The sequence below is a fragment of the Oreochromis niloticus genome, linkage group LG10, assembly GCF_001858045.2.
Source record: "Oreochromis niloticus isolate F11D_XX linkage group LG10, O_niloticus_UMD_NMBU, whole genome shotgun sequence".
In the NCBI taxonomy this organism is placed as follows: domain Eukaryota; kingdom Metazoa; phylum Chordata; class Actinopteri; order Cichliformes; family Cichlidae; genus Oreochromis; species Oreochromis niloticus.
In genome coordinates, this window is record NC_031975.2 from 25,922,058 (window position 1) to 25,935,403 (window position 13,346).

At 41.0% G+C, this 13,346-nt stretch overlaps 1 protein-coding gene across 5 annotated transcripts in view; it reads right to left on the reverse strand.

Annotated features, from left to right (window-relative positions):
- gria4b (glutamate receptor, ionotropic, AMPA 4b) overlaps nt 1-13,346 on the reverse strand; it is a 155,354-nt gene that overhangs the window by 47,607 nt on the left and 94,401 nt on the right. For all 5 annotated transcript variants that reach the window (XR_001225179.3, XR_266961.3, XM_003453711.5 and 2 more), the window contains exons 6-9: nt 12,131-12,289; nt 5,951-6,118; nt 5,288-5,392; nt 478-588 (exon numbers count right to left, since the gene is read on the reverse strand). Coding sequence is in view for 3 of the 5 variants with exons in the window: in XM_003453711.5 (XP_003453759.1) it covers nt 478-588; nt 5,288-5,392; nt 5,951-6,118; nt 12,131-12,289 (543 nt within the window). In the remaining 2 variants the exon portion in view is untranslated. The remainder of the gene's footprint in view (nt 1-477; nt 589-5,287; nt 5,393-5,950; nt 6,119-12,130; nt 12,290-13,346) is intronic.

The window sequence follows — 13,346 nt, forward strand, 5'->3', positions numbered from 1 at the left end:
TCCTTAAGAGTTTTTTAAAAATAGAACATTCTGTAACTAAGCAGACTTATCCCTAAAATCTGGTCACTTGTAGCGCAGAATTTAAAGGTTTTTAAGGGTTATAAAAGTGCCAAATTGTGAGCACTGAACTTGAATATGTGCTCTTGCCAATTTAATCTGGCTGCTGCTTAAAATTTTACCACTAAAGATGCCCTTTATATTTGAAAACATGTAAAAACAAAAAAAGTACATCAGAAAAACAAACCAGAAACACTTTGCAAGCAAAAAGTGCAGCCGACCGTCATGTTTTTCGTATCAGTGTCAGAGATTTGTGATGTATGATGTGTATCGACTAAATCTGACACTCCTGGCTCTGCATATGAATCAGTGTAATCTGCAGAGGCACTTGTTAATAACACTTCCTGGCATTACAAATTACTTTGAATATTACTGCATGCATGAGTGTGCGCGTTGGTTGAGGACATGCCGGTCTCTTACCATGATTGTAGTGACTACAACGGTTCGATTTTCCATGCCAGAAGTGTCATTTGGAAGCAACGGAGAGTCCTGGATCAGCACCAGTTTGTCTGCGTCGTTCCAGTAGCCGATCTGCAGTGAAAATAAAAACGTGAGATCAAGCTCCGAAGCGTGCATAGATTCATAATAATACGCTATATAATCCACATGCTTGGGTGGGTGTATGTATTATGTATTATGATGATGCAATCCCTAATGCCGTGGGAGCTATTTTACTTGATGCAAGTGGATGTAACTGGAGAGGAAAGCTTTGTTTTTACTGCAGCGTGAAGCTTAATTTATGCAGCTCAGTGTTGGCGTTACAAGTGATTTGTTCAAATAGTGGACACGTTTCTATCATATTGTAGGCACCCCGATAGTGATCATATTATATTATTTCCCATTTATTAACATCACTTTTATACTGTTAATTTGTTGGATAGTGTTGGACGTTTTAAACAATGGGATCAGCATTTAAGTAAAAATCATCCAGATGAGCCAAAAACTCTAAAAGCTCGCTTTGTATGTTTTCTGGCATGTGTATGGTTTCCCTTATATGGTTTCAGACATGAGCCAGAGCTGAGATCAGGAGGTGTGGTTTACAAGCACTGCTTGGGGAAGCCCAGCAAAGGGCAACCAATCAGAATAAAGTGGTCTTTTAGGGAGGTGTGGCTTAAAGAAATGCATGTATCATTGGGCTAATATAACAATCAAATGTAGTACACACATATTGTGACATATAACAAGAAGCAACATACACTGTGTGACATATAAAGGACAAATCATGATTTTTTCTCGTAATTCATAATGTGTATGGGCTCTATATACATATATACACACACATATATATATATATATATACATATACATATAGATATATAGAGTAATATTTACCTCATTAGGGCTTTTAGAAATGTTTTAACACTTCAGTTTTTTTAAACAGAGGATAAAAGGCACCATTAAATACAAGAATACAATTTTCCAGGATAAAGTTAAAAGTGACATAATCGCAACTCCGTGATTCCTTTACTTCTTGGTTGATGCTTTGAAATGCATCTCTCACTGTTGTGTAGACTGTGACGGCTCATGTTTCACATACGGTGTAAGTGACCTACATATGTCTTTGTGCACACGAGGCAGCTCAAGATGATGAAAGCTGATGAATCCAGAGCTTGGAAAACACTTTTAAGAATACCTTGGGTTGAGATTCCCAAGACCGGGTACCATTATACTAAAGTTGGCAAGAGTAAGGCTGCAACTGTTGGAGCTATTAATACAAGAATACAACAGTATTTTTAAGTATTTTTCCCCAGGCACAGCTGTGAAACTTGGTACAATGTCTATTAATAATTGCTAATGGCATCTTCTCCTGAAAGGAGGTGCTGTTTAAAAAAGCACATTAAACTCAAATGCCCCCCTTTTTAAAATTAACTTCCAGGTTTTAGTTATTTAACTATACGTCACAAACACATAAAGTATCATCATATCACGCTGAGGAAAACCAGTTAAAGACAGTAAGCAGTACCATTTGGCCTTAGATTAATATACTTCACACAAGATGCCAGTTTCAAGATCAATGTGGAGTAATATCATGCTCAGCTGACTTTACTGTCTTCATCCTTCATCCAGAAGTCCTTCAGGGGCAAACTGACTGAGCGAAATTGACAGATAGGTTTGCTGTGGCTGTAATATCATAAAATCATTCTGTGGAGAATTTTCAGGGGGACGGAGGCATTTAATTTGCTGCAATCCTGATCTTTGTCCACAGATTTATTTCAATTTATGTTAAAAAAAACCCTTTATTTACTTAAAGAAAACCACAAACATTAGGTACCAGGTAATAATTCAACATGTAGATAGCCTTCAATTACTCTGAAGTAATTATTCTGCACTTAAAAATTTTCATTTTAATCTGATCTAAGCTACTGGTGGTGGTATGAACTCACAATTCATAATCATATTTGCAGGTGGGAGTAAAAATGACCTGCTGCTGAAGAAAAAGGACCCTCCCCTGTCAGAGGCATGGCTGGCTCCCTGTACAGATGAATTCTTCTGGTGCTTTCATGTTTTTATTGGGGCAGGGACAAATTCCCCCTTCGTCCACGCCCTGAAGTCGACCCTTATGAGCAGCTACATGTGAGTCATAGTGTAGGTGCTGGGAATAAAGGGCTGTGATTGGCTGATCCCTCCAGTGTGCCGAGGCATCAGGATGATTGAGGGCCACGGAAAATGTAGGAGAGAGGCTGTGACCCACACATGCACACACACACATACATAGACCGTGTCCTGACGGGACCCTCGCCGCGGCCAAAGACAGGCCAAAGCAGCTTTTGATTGATGGGGACTCCTCTCTGCCTCCTCCTCCTCCTCCCCTCCACCTTGATTGCTTTCCATTTCATTTCATCCTTTCGGCATCACTCTCACAAGTGCCCTCTCTCTCACTTTTTCCCCATTTTCCTTGAATTTCATCTACAGACATCCATCCATCCTCTCAAACCAGCAAGCAGAAGATGCTGCAGCTTCCCCGCCACCACAATTTACTTATGATAATAGAGAGCAGCACACTACATGTCGTATCATCCCACTCGCCCAGATACTTCACATGAAGGCAGTCTGCTCGAATCTGCAATGATATATATGGATGAATGAAGAAGGTTTCTTATTTAGTTATAATCAAGCATGCACGCCCACCAGAGGACAGGTCTTTGAAAATGATACGACATTGTATTTAGGAATAAAGTTGCTCGCTGGAAACCTGCAAAATTTGTAACCTGTTGAGCTACACACAAGACCTGTTATGACATGCTGTCAGGCACATCATTCAGAGAGCCAGACAAATAACACGCGTGGCAGAGTAAACTGTCTAACCTTAAAACAAATTCTTAACGTCACAGTGCAGTTTTAATCTAAAAGAATCCCCTGTCTTCATAAAATCCTGACCACATTGTGGTAAAGCAGCTGATTACACACGCTGGGCTGTCAGGCAGGGTTCCCTCGTGGGATCATAAACATTTTCCAACCATTAATTTGGTGAATCCTGCAGAGTTGGATGGAAAGACTGATTTTTACAGTCTCCTCAGAAGTTAGCAACAGATCACATGTCACTGGGATAACATTGTCAGATTACTAAAAAGGAAATGTATATCGTATAGATACATATGTGACAACTTTAAAAATACTAATCAATAAATCAAACTGGACTAATTTTTTTCTTCATGATAACCAGTGATATGAACTACAGCACTGTCTTTGTTTTGCTACTAATTGTAAATGCTAAATATACATACCTGTATTTAATTTGCATTAAATTCAAATATATAATCAAATTTAAAATAAAGTTACTTTCACGCACGATGTGGCTGCAAATTATTTATTTCTGTTTTTGGCTTTCTGCTGCTATTTATTACAGCAAAGTGGGAGTCTGGAGGGGACTTTAGCCTTTGCTATTTGGGTCGCCAGCTTAAAAAGGTGAGCCATAGCTGCTCCCCCACCCTGTGCTGTGTCCACACAATAGCCAAAGCACAGGATGCTGCTTGGGAGATCTTTCAGACACTGCAGGAGTGACATTTGTTGAACTTTGACAGCTCTGTGCTGTGAAGACTGCCAGCGTGACCAATAGAAAAGAGGCATGTAGCTGACAGCACTCAAGGAAGGAAAATGGAGCAAAAGTTAATGTTGTGTGCCTTCCTTCCCTGAATTATTCAAAACAAGTTTGTGTGAGCGAGGCTTTCGGTTTATCGGGTGATCTATGCTCCCATAGATTCATGGCCACAAGCTGTGGGTAGCAGAATGAGATCATGGAAAAAAGGGGTGGAAATGAGCTTCCTTCCAAAGGGTGGCTGGGCTCATCTGTACTAGGGATTTATACTTCAGTGGGAAATCTACGTGCAAACCCCTCTGAAACCCTACAGCGTAACCTCCCTAGAAACGCAACAACACATCGTAATTTCTGTGCAATTTCTCGCTACTTTGTTGCCTTGATGTTTTAATTATAACCATAATCTCAATAAAAGAAAAGATAATCATAGCATCAATATAAGGACTCAGATGACAGCAAATACCTGGATGGAGACTGATGAAACTATTGGAATTGATGTCAGGGAATGTCAAAAGAAGTGGAAAAACGTGAAGGACTAAAGTGTTTGACCCTGAAAAAAAATCATCACAACAAAGAGCCAAAAAAGTTTCTATTGGACGGCACTGGCTATAAAACACATGGACACAACCACAGGGTAATTAACATGTAATGCACCAGCAGAAGCATAAATGCTGGCCTCAGTGTAGGTCACTTATGTAGGTTACATCATATCTTCTACAAAGATTCCCCACAGAAGTCTAAATCAGGCCTTAGAGACAGGATGAGGAGCTCGGTCATCTGGGAGGTGCTCAGAGTGGAGCTGGTACTCCTGCACATAGAAACGTGCCAGCACTTCTTAGGAGCCTCATAGATGAGGATTTTTCAGGCATATCCAACCCAGAGACAGAGCTAGAACACAGTGGAGAGATTGTGTCTCTCAGCTGGATTGAGAACGCCCCATCAGAAGAGCTGGAGCTGCTTAGATTGCAGCACCTAAGACTAGGACCTGGATTAGCAGCACAAAATGGATTGAAGTTTGAGTTTGTATTGGGACCACATGGGGTGTATGATGCTTTAATAGTCGTGTAGCTTGTTGTAGGTCTGTGTTGTGTGTAAACGAACTGGATTTTATAAGTCAAATGTGCTAGTGATCATCACCGTTAGCCAAATATTTATCCACAACACAAATGAAAGCAGTGTGGTGTGATGCTTTACCCGTCTGGGTCCATTATTCTTCAGTTCAAACACGTCCATAGTGTAGTTGACCCTGCGGCCATAGTGGTCAAACTGGACATTACCTGTTAGTCCCTGCAGCCGGACCTGCACACAGAAGGGACGAAGACATGTACACACCAGGACATGATATAGTTCCACATAAGCAAATATTGTTTTAGTACACAAAACTGTTGGAAGAAAAGTGCAGCAGGCTGTATCAAGGGATGACACTGCATGCTGCATGATTTGATAAGTCTGGGAGATTTTATTTAATAAGCAGATGTTTGCTACTCCTTTGAGCTTATTGTTGATTTCACCAAGCCAGCCAGCTCTGTCTTCTGAGCATCAGCTGAAACACACTTTCAACTGGTTTGAGGGCATTTAAAGAATAGTTCAATATTTTGGGAAATACGCTTTTCAGAGGGTGAAGCTTTTCTTAATATACTTCTTTGTGCTCTAAGGGGCTCCGCTGTATCTAAAAGCCTCTTTAAAAGTGCAACTGCATGTCGAGGCAACGATCGTGAAGATCAGAGAGCGTCTCCTTTTCAATAACAGACATCCGAGCAGAGGCTCACAGCCACCCGGGCTCTCCATTAAAGGATTAAACAAAGAGGAAGTAGTGAAAAACCTTTGCCGAATACCTCCACTTATGCTGCGTCTCACCTGTTTTAGAGTCCGCTCCATATCGATGCCCTGGTTCCACGGGGCGGCGGGGTTAGCGAGGCAGTCGCCGGCGTTCCCCCGTCTTGAAATGTCCACCTTTTGCCTGCGCAGGTTCCTGAAAGCCTCGGCCATCACCATCACGCCATCGTATGTCAGCGCCGAGGTGTACTGCAAGACGAAAAGGGGCAATCAGAGATGTTATCCTGTGTTCAGGGGTAGGGCGACTCCAGGCCTCAAGGGCCGGTGTCCTGCAGGTTTTAGATGTGTCCTCAACACATCTGGTAATGAACTAATCATTTGATTCAGGTGTGTTGACCCAGGGTGATGCCTCAAACTTGCAGGACACGGGCCCTTGAGGCCTGGAGTTCCCCACCCCTGCTGTATGTGGTCAATGAAGGAAAATGTGTCTATAAAAGAACAACTTAACATCGAATAAAAGCTCTTCAGGATGAAGCAGACTGTATTGAAAGGATATAAAACCCAGCAGGGACAGATGCCGTGGTTTGTAAATTATAGTCTTTGTAGCTCGAGGCGACCCCGCTGTTCTGCCCGTTTTGGGTAGTGCTGGGGGACGCACACCGGGAAAAGGTATGAGGCCAATTAAATACTGATTTAGCTAGACAGGCAAAATGTTCTGCAATATTTGCTGGTCAAATCTTTTTAAAAACAATCTGCGTAAGGCCGCCTCTGAGAGCGTGCTGACTTTCTGCAGGGCCAAGCAGCGCGTGGTAACGGCCTGGCTGTTAGAGCGAGGCAGCAGTTTTACTCTGCTCATTATTTTCTAGAAATAGAAAAGGAGGAGAGCACATTCCCCACAGTATAAACCTCCCAATTTCCCCTAATCTGTCTTTGACCTGAAGACTCTGCCTCTGCCTTTGCTTCTGATTATTTGGGTCTACAAAAAAAAAAGAAAAGCACTCGCCTCTCTCTCTCATGAGCAATACATTTCCCTAAAACTCACCTCTGGCAGGGCAGAAAAGTAATTGAGTGAATGAGGAACAGGCAGGAAGACGCAGAGTGGGTGGGTGGGTGAGTGAGGGGGGGATAGAAAGGGGAAAAGGAGAGCGTTTTGTCCAGCCGGGAAGCAGTCTGGCATTAATTATCCCGAGTAGCAGGAGTTCATTAACTTTGCCTCCGGCCGGGGGGTGAATCCTATTCATTAGCCCACTGCTCACGGTGACATTATGGCTCTCTGCAGAGAGTCTGCTGCACTCCATCCCCCTGTTACTCTTTGACAAGCTGCCCCAAGTAACACACACAAACAATCACGGAGTGGGATAAAGTCACTAACAGTCACCGCAGCTATCAGCTTCTTCTCGTCTTCATCCTCACTGCGAATGCTGCCAGGAACTTCTTTTTTTTATTTTTTTTGCAGCTGTGTGCTTACAACCAGACAGACACCAGAACAAATTGAATTCCTTAAGAAATGTTGGTAAGTCAGAGGTCTTTAACCAGGCCAGATGAAGAAAAGTCTACATAATGTTTGCAATCTAAGGTTAGACACTTTTTCTTGGTTTAGAGAAAGAAATGCGCCTCTGACCTTACTGAAGATTTAAAGATAATCTGTCTCGGGCATAAAAGACAACATGTCCCCCATCAGGGTTATTCGAGTCCTGACTCGAGTATTTCAATGATCGTCTTTTTAGTTTTTGGAAAACTGTGCATCACAAACAAAGGGTGTAACTCACCAAGAAACCAAAGACACTGCACATGTAATCACAAGGACTTACACCCTTTATTACTGTGTATTTTAATCTACACAGGGCCATAATTTACAAAATTAAGATCCTGTTGTATTAATTAAGAAGCCACTGAAGCCAGGGGTAGCTCTGACTGAGAAAAAACACTTAAACAGCAGAAACATGTGAAACAGAAGCTTTTTGTCCCCAGCTGAAATTATACCCTGCATAATAAATCTTTCCAACTCTAATGGGTTTCATTATTTACAAAATGAACATGTTGTTTTATTCAACAAGACCTGAAACTGGTGTTTGGGAACATAAAATCATCAGGAAATGGTTTACTGATGTCACAGGTGATGCTAACAGTAGCGTCACTTTCTCATAGATTTTTATAGAATCGCACTTCTTTCTGTCACTGGAGAAGTCGCCCCCTACTGGCAATAAGAAAAATAATGCAGGTTTTAGGTTGAGGTTTTTACAGAACCCTCTGCAGACTGTAGTCCCGTAAAAACTAAACACATCCCATGACTCAGCAGGTTGCAGAACGACTTTTAACTGCAATAAAGTCATTATTTTCTTGATGACTGTATTTCTGACAGGTGGTCTCACATTTGAATCTAGGATACTTTGGTATACAGAGGAGTTCATGTTGCAGTGCAAGGTGCCCCAGTCCTGTGACTACAAAACAAAACCAACCGTCACCCCTCCACCAACATGCGATGGTATGAGGTATTGTCCTGTGTACTGTGATGAAATATCTCCACTTTGGTCTCTCGTGTCCGTTGTTCTAGACTTCTCGTGGTTTGTCAGATGCAACTTTGAAAACATTAGCTGTGCTGCCGTTGTCTCTTTAGAGAAAAATAACTTTCTCCTGGTATTCCTTCCAAACTAGCCACACTTGTTCAGTCTTGGCTCTAATTGTGCTTTCATGAACTTTAACATTTGATATGCTACCTGAGGTCTGCAGAGTCTGAGATGTAGCTCTTTTTTTCCCTCCTCTCTTTTATTGAGCATTGCACGGTCTGACCTTGGGCTGAATTTGCGATCACCACTCTTGGGAAGATTTTGGCATCTGAATGCTTCATACCAGCAAAGTGGCAAAATGTCTGCTTCCGGTCATATTTGCTGATGATCAGTTCATCAAGTGACTTTGATTATGAGTATTTGCTACTTACTCTTGTAATTGCTATGGAAGCAGTAAGCCTGTACTTAGTTTTTCACTGGGCTGTATAAAATCCTGTCTGGATCTTTTGCCTATAAATCTGCAATTTCACATTCTGGAGTTATCATTTTGATATCCAATCACAATGCAGGAAGATCTGAGAAAATCACATGGCTTTAAAATAGAAGAAGCGAATACTATCATCCAGCAACGATATCTGTTTCTGGCATTATCATTTTATGAAAAAGAGGCAACAAATTACTCGGAACAACGCAATTATACCAGAATAATGCTAATCAGGGTCACCCCATAAATAAACCTAAAGTGACACCAAAAATTAGCCAAGGAAACAGCTTTATGCATTCAAATAAACTGCTTCACCGAGTAGTGTTAATTAATAATAGTTAATTATTTCAATCATCACTTCACAAAGTGACAGTTACACCCAAAACATCTGCCTCTGGCTTCAGATTTGAGGTACTGTGTGCTAACTAACTGATAATGCAGATGATATGCAAGCCGACATGATTTAATCTGTTTCGATTTACTGAGGTGTTACACTGTAGGAACTGATGAGCCATATTAACATGTAAAAGATCCCTGGATGAGTCAGGAAGGGCAATTGGAATAAATAAACTTGTGTATTTAAATTAGGTAAGAAAACTCATATAATGTCCTTTCTGGATAAATAAAACTGAAAGTTGGCATGAGATGTGCTTTAAAGAAGATTAAAAACTAGCATAAAACATTTTCAATTTTCACTCTGTATGTGTTTATACAACAGTTTATATTTAATCATTAGCTTTTATTAATCTCTGGCTGTCTTCCACAGCAAGTCTTTTGTCCTGCCCCCTCCCCCAATCGGTTACAGTAGATTGCTGCTCCTCCCCGAGTCTGGTTCTGCGGGAGGTTTCTTCCTGTTAAAAGGGAGTTTTTCCTTGCCACTGTCACCGAGTGGTTGCTCATAGGGGATTTCCTGTGTATTATTGTAGGGTCTTTACCTTACAATATAAAGAATATAAATGAACTGAACTGAAATTGAACTAGTGACTATGATTTAATGCATTTATAAAAAAGCATACCGTCAGATTTATATTCAGATTCCTCCTAATAAACCAAAGCAGCAGCTTCACTGAGAGTAAGTTAATGCACTGAAAGGCTGTTTGTGTTTGCCGCTGCAGGTTAAAATAAGACTGTGTATTAATGCCAGACGTAAATGAGGTATAACATCTCCAGTGTTGTCCTTGTCATGCCAAGCTTACTGTAATACATTGAATAAGAATATCCCATTTACTACCCGACGAGTCCTGGAACTTTTAAACACCAAGTCTTACATCTGTCTTTGCAAAGTGAGTAAACATGCCAGGAGAAGGCCTAACTCACCGTCCTGTTAATATATTAGCAGAAAGAAGGGCTGCCTATGACTCAGGCTGTGGACAACTTAGTGGGGAGCAGAGTAATTTAGGCTGAGTGGATTTCCAGGAGAGAGAGCAATTTATCAAGAAACTGAGTGGGGGTAAACACACAGACACACACACACTCACATTTTGCCATGTGATATCGCCCTGTGGTGTAAACTTTTAATTTGAACCACCCCAATCCATCAGATACACACACGCTACACGCACACTAGCTTCTTGACTCACACCACTTCCACTCCACTGCATCTGGTTTTTAAAATAGAAATCTTTGTTGGACACTCGGATGTGCTCGAGGGGGGAGTAGGTTCGCTAACCACCATGGCGTGATGCCTTCTTGCCCCAGTGCTATTCGCAATCTGTGTGGCTGAAAAGGATTTAAAGTGGGTCAGTCTGTCACGTCGCTGCTCGGCAGCAGTGGAAGAGGCAGGAGCTTTATCGATATTCTTTGTGGGTTTCTTGATGCCAAACACGATAACACACATTCATATTTTTCATCTTACATGCCAGCATCCTTAAATATGTCCTCTTTATTTTGTTTTTCGTTTTTCAACTACCCCAGCAGGATTCTTTAAGGAAAATGGTTTTGCATGTTTCAGTCCATTACCTACAAATAGCACGCACACTATTGTTCATATACAGGACATCTGTTTTTAGATACATTTCCCACCCTCCGGGGCCCAAATGCATAAAACTCTCTCTCAGATTTATCACCACAGTTCTCACAAAGGCAGAAATGTGCACAAAGCTTTTCCATCATATTTGTAAACTTTTAGAAGCTCATTCATCGCGACGCTGATTTGCATTCTGAGATTTAACCACAGATGGGATTAAACAGCCCCTTATTTGCACCACAAATTATGAAATGCCAGTGACAAGAACTGACAGAGAAGAAGCACATCATTTTGTCATCATTTAAAAGGTATTTCCTTAAAGGCATTCTCTGAAGGAGTGGACAAAATGCTATATGGGTTGTTTTGAGATCTCAGTTCAGAAATCAGACACACACACAAAAAAAACTGAAGTAAAAAGGAGAACTAAAGCTATCAGCGCAAGTAGCGCGACCCATACAATTACAGATAATGATAATAACAATAACAAGACAAAGTAGAGAAGACGAGGACAAAATTAAGTACACACTAAATCATTTGTAGTAACATTTGTGAATGGGGGTTATGTAACACCTTTCCACTTAACCGAGCACTCAGGGTGCTTTCTACCACACACATTCACACGTACAGTGCTTCCTTATCTCTGCCTAAGCACTTTCTAACATTCATGCACACACTCGGGAGCAACTCCGGGTTTATATCTTTCCCAAGGATACGACTGGAGGAGACCAGGGGTAAACACTGATATGGCATAGTATCACAATATTATGAAAGGGACACCAGCATTTAATATCTAACTTTATTATAGAAGAATGAAATGAATGGTTTTAAATAACCCTTAAATACACAAGCGGTCTTTATTTGAGCATTTTCCTGTTTATCTTTTGACCTGGAAATTAGTGGATTTCGCAAATTTCACTAATCCACTGGATAAGCTGAGTCTGTTTACTTGAATTTATTGGCATTGATGTTTGCAACTAAACACTTAATTATAATAATAACAAGCTGACCATATTATAAAAGAGCAATATGCTCTGTACAGCACGCTGTCCGTCTCATAATATGCTACACAAGCATTGCTGATGTTGCTAAATGTTTTGCTTTAATATCAAAGCATCTCTGCATCTTCTGTACTTTGCAGTGAAATTTTCACTTCACAAATTATGGGGACGGCAGATTGTACAGGATTTGGATCACTAAAGTATTTGTTACAAATCACTAGAGGTCCGCAGGTTAAACTAGTTGCGCTGTGGGGCTTAAGACAAAAGCTTGTGTTGTACTTCTGCTCTGATTCTGACATGACTCACCTTGGGTGGGGCGTCCGAGCCCGGGTACTCCCTCTGATCCAGTTTATTCCAGCGCTGCATCAGTTTGATGACCATTGGGTTGCTGAAGTCGACCAGCTGGAAGCCCGTCACGTTTGCGCCGCCATGCATAAAGCGTTCCAGGTTGATGTCTTTAAAACCCTTGAGGGACAAGAAGGGGAAAGAGCGGTCACGCCCAGTCACAGATCCATCAGTGGCAGACAGAAACAAGCATGTGGCAGGAAGGACGAGAGGGCGGAGGTATTGCACTTAACAAGTGGAATATCAAAGCCGGTAACGACCAACTGACTGCCACTCATCAACATCAGTTTGAATTTATTTACTGCACTCTTCAGCGGCTATGAGTGCCACATATCACAGCAGCAGCACTGGAGGCAGTGAGTGAGGAAGAAATGTGGTGAGCTGTGCTGAATCTCACAAGACTGTGATCACAGTCATTATAAATGTCTCTTAAAGCAGGGAGTGGATAAAGTCCTTGATCCTGTAGTATACTGCCATCATACAAAATATCTTCAGGTTCTTCTGGTTCACATCGTGTAACAAATGAGGAAAAGTGTAACTGATGTTGATGTTTGAACAGTTTCCCAAAGCTAAAAGTGATATTTTCTTGTTGAATGATTCTTCCAGGCGATAGTCACATCCCAAATCTAATCTGTTAAGTAAAACTGTAAGAATCAAATGAAGCAAGTTCATATGTGATTTTTTAAAGTAGTTTCTTATAAATGTAATCGGCCCTCATGCATCTTTCCGCATCTGCAGACTTCCAGTCTACAAGACTGGGAAACCTTAGTCATTCATACATACTGGGTTAAGGTCATGAGGCCCAACTGAATATGTCATTAGGCTCCATGTGGAGTATATTAAAAACAGTCTAGTTTCACAGATTGATGCCCAGAAGGGACGTTTTGTGTTATTTGCTTTGTTTGACTTTTATTGAAGCCACTTATGTTTTGTGGGGTTTTTTGTAGCTCATATCTGACATTTAAGGGGTTTAAGCATCACAACTATTCTGAATTATTCTACTTAACATAACTCTGTGGATTTTTTGGCCATTTGTAAAAGAAAAAAAATATTTTTTAGTAAAAAATGAGTAAAAAAGATCACAGATTATTTTAATGATTTTCTTTTGGAGGTTTTTGCCAAATCTCTATGGGAGGGTTAGCAAGGAAAACCCTGTTATTGCCACAATTAGTCTCAC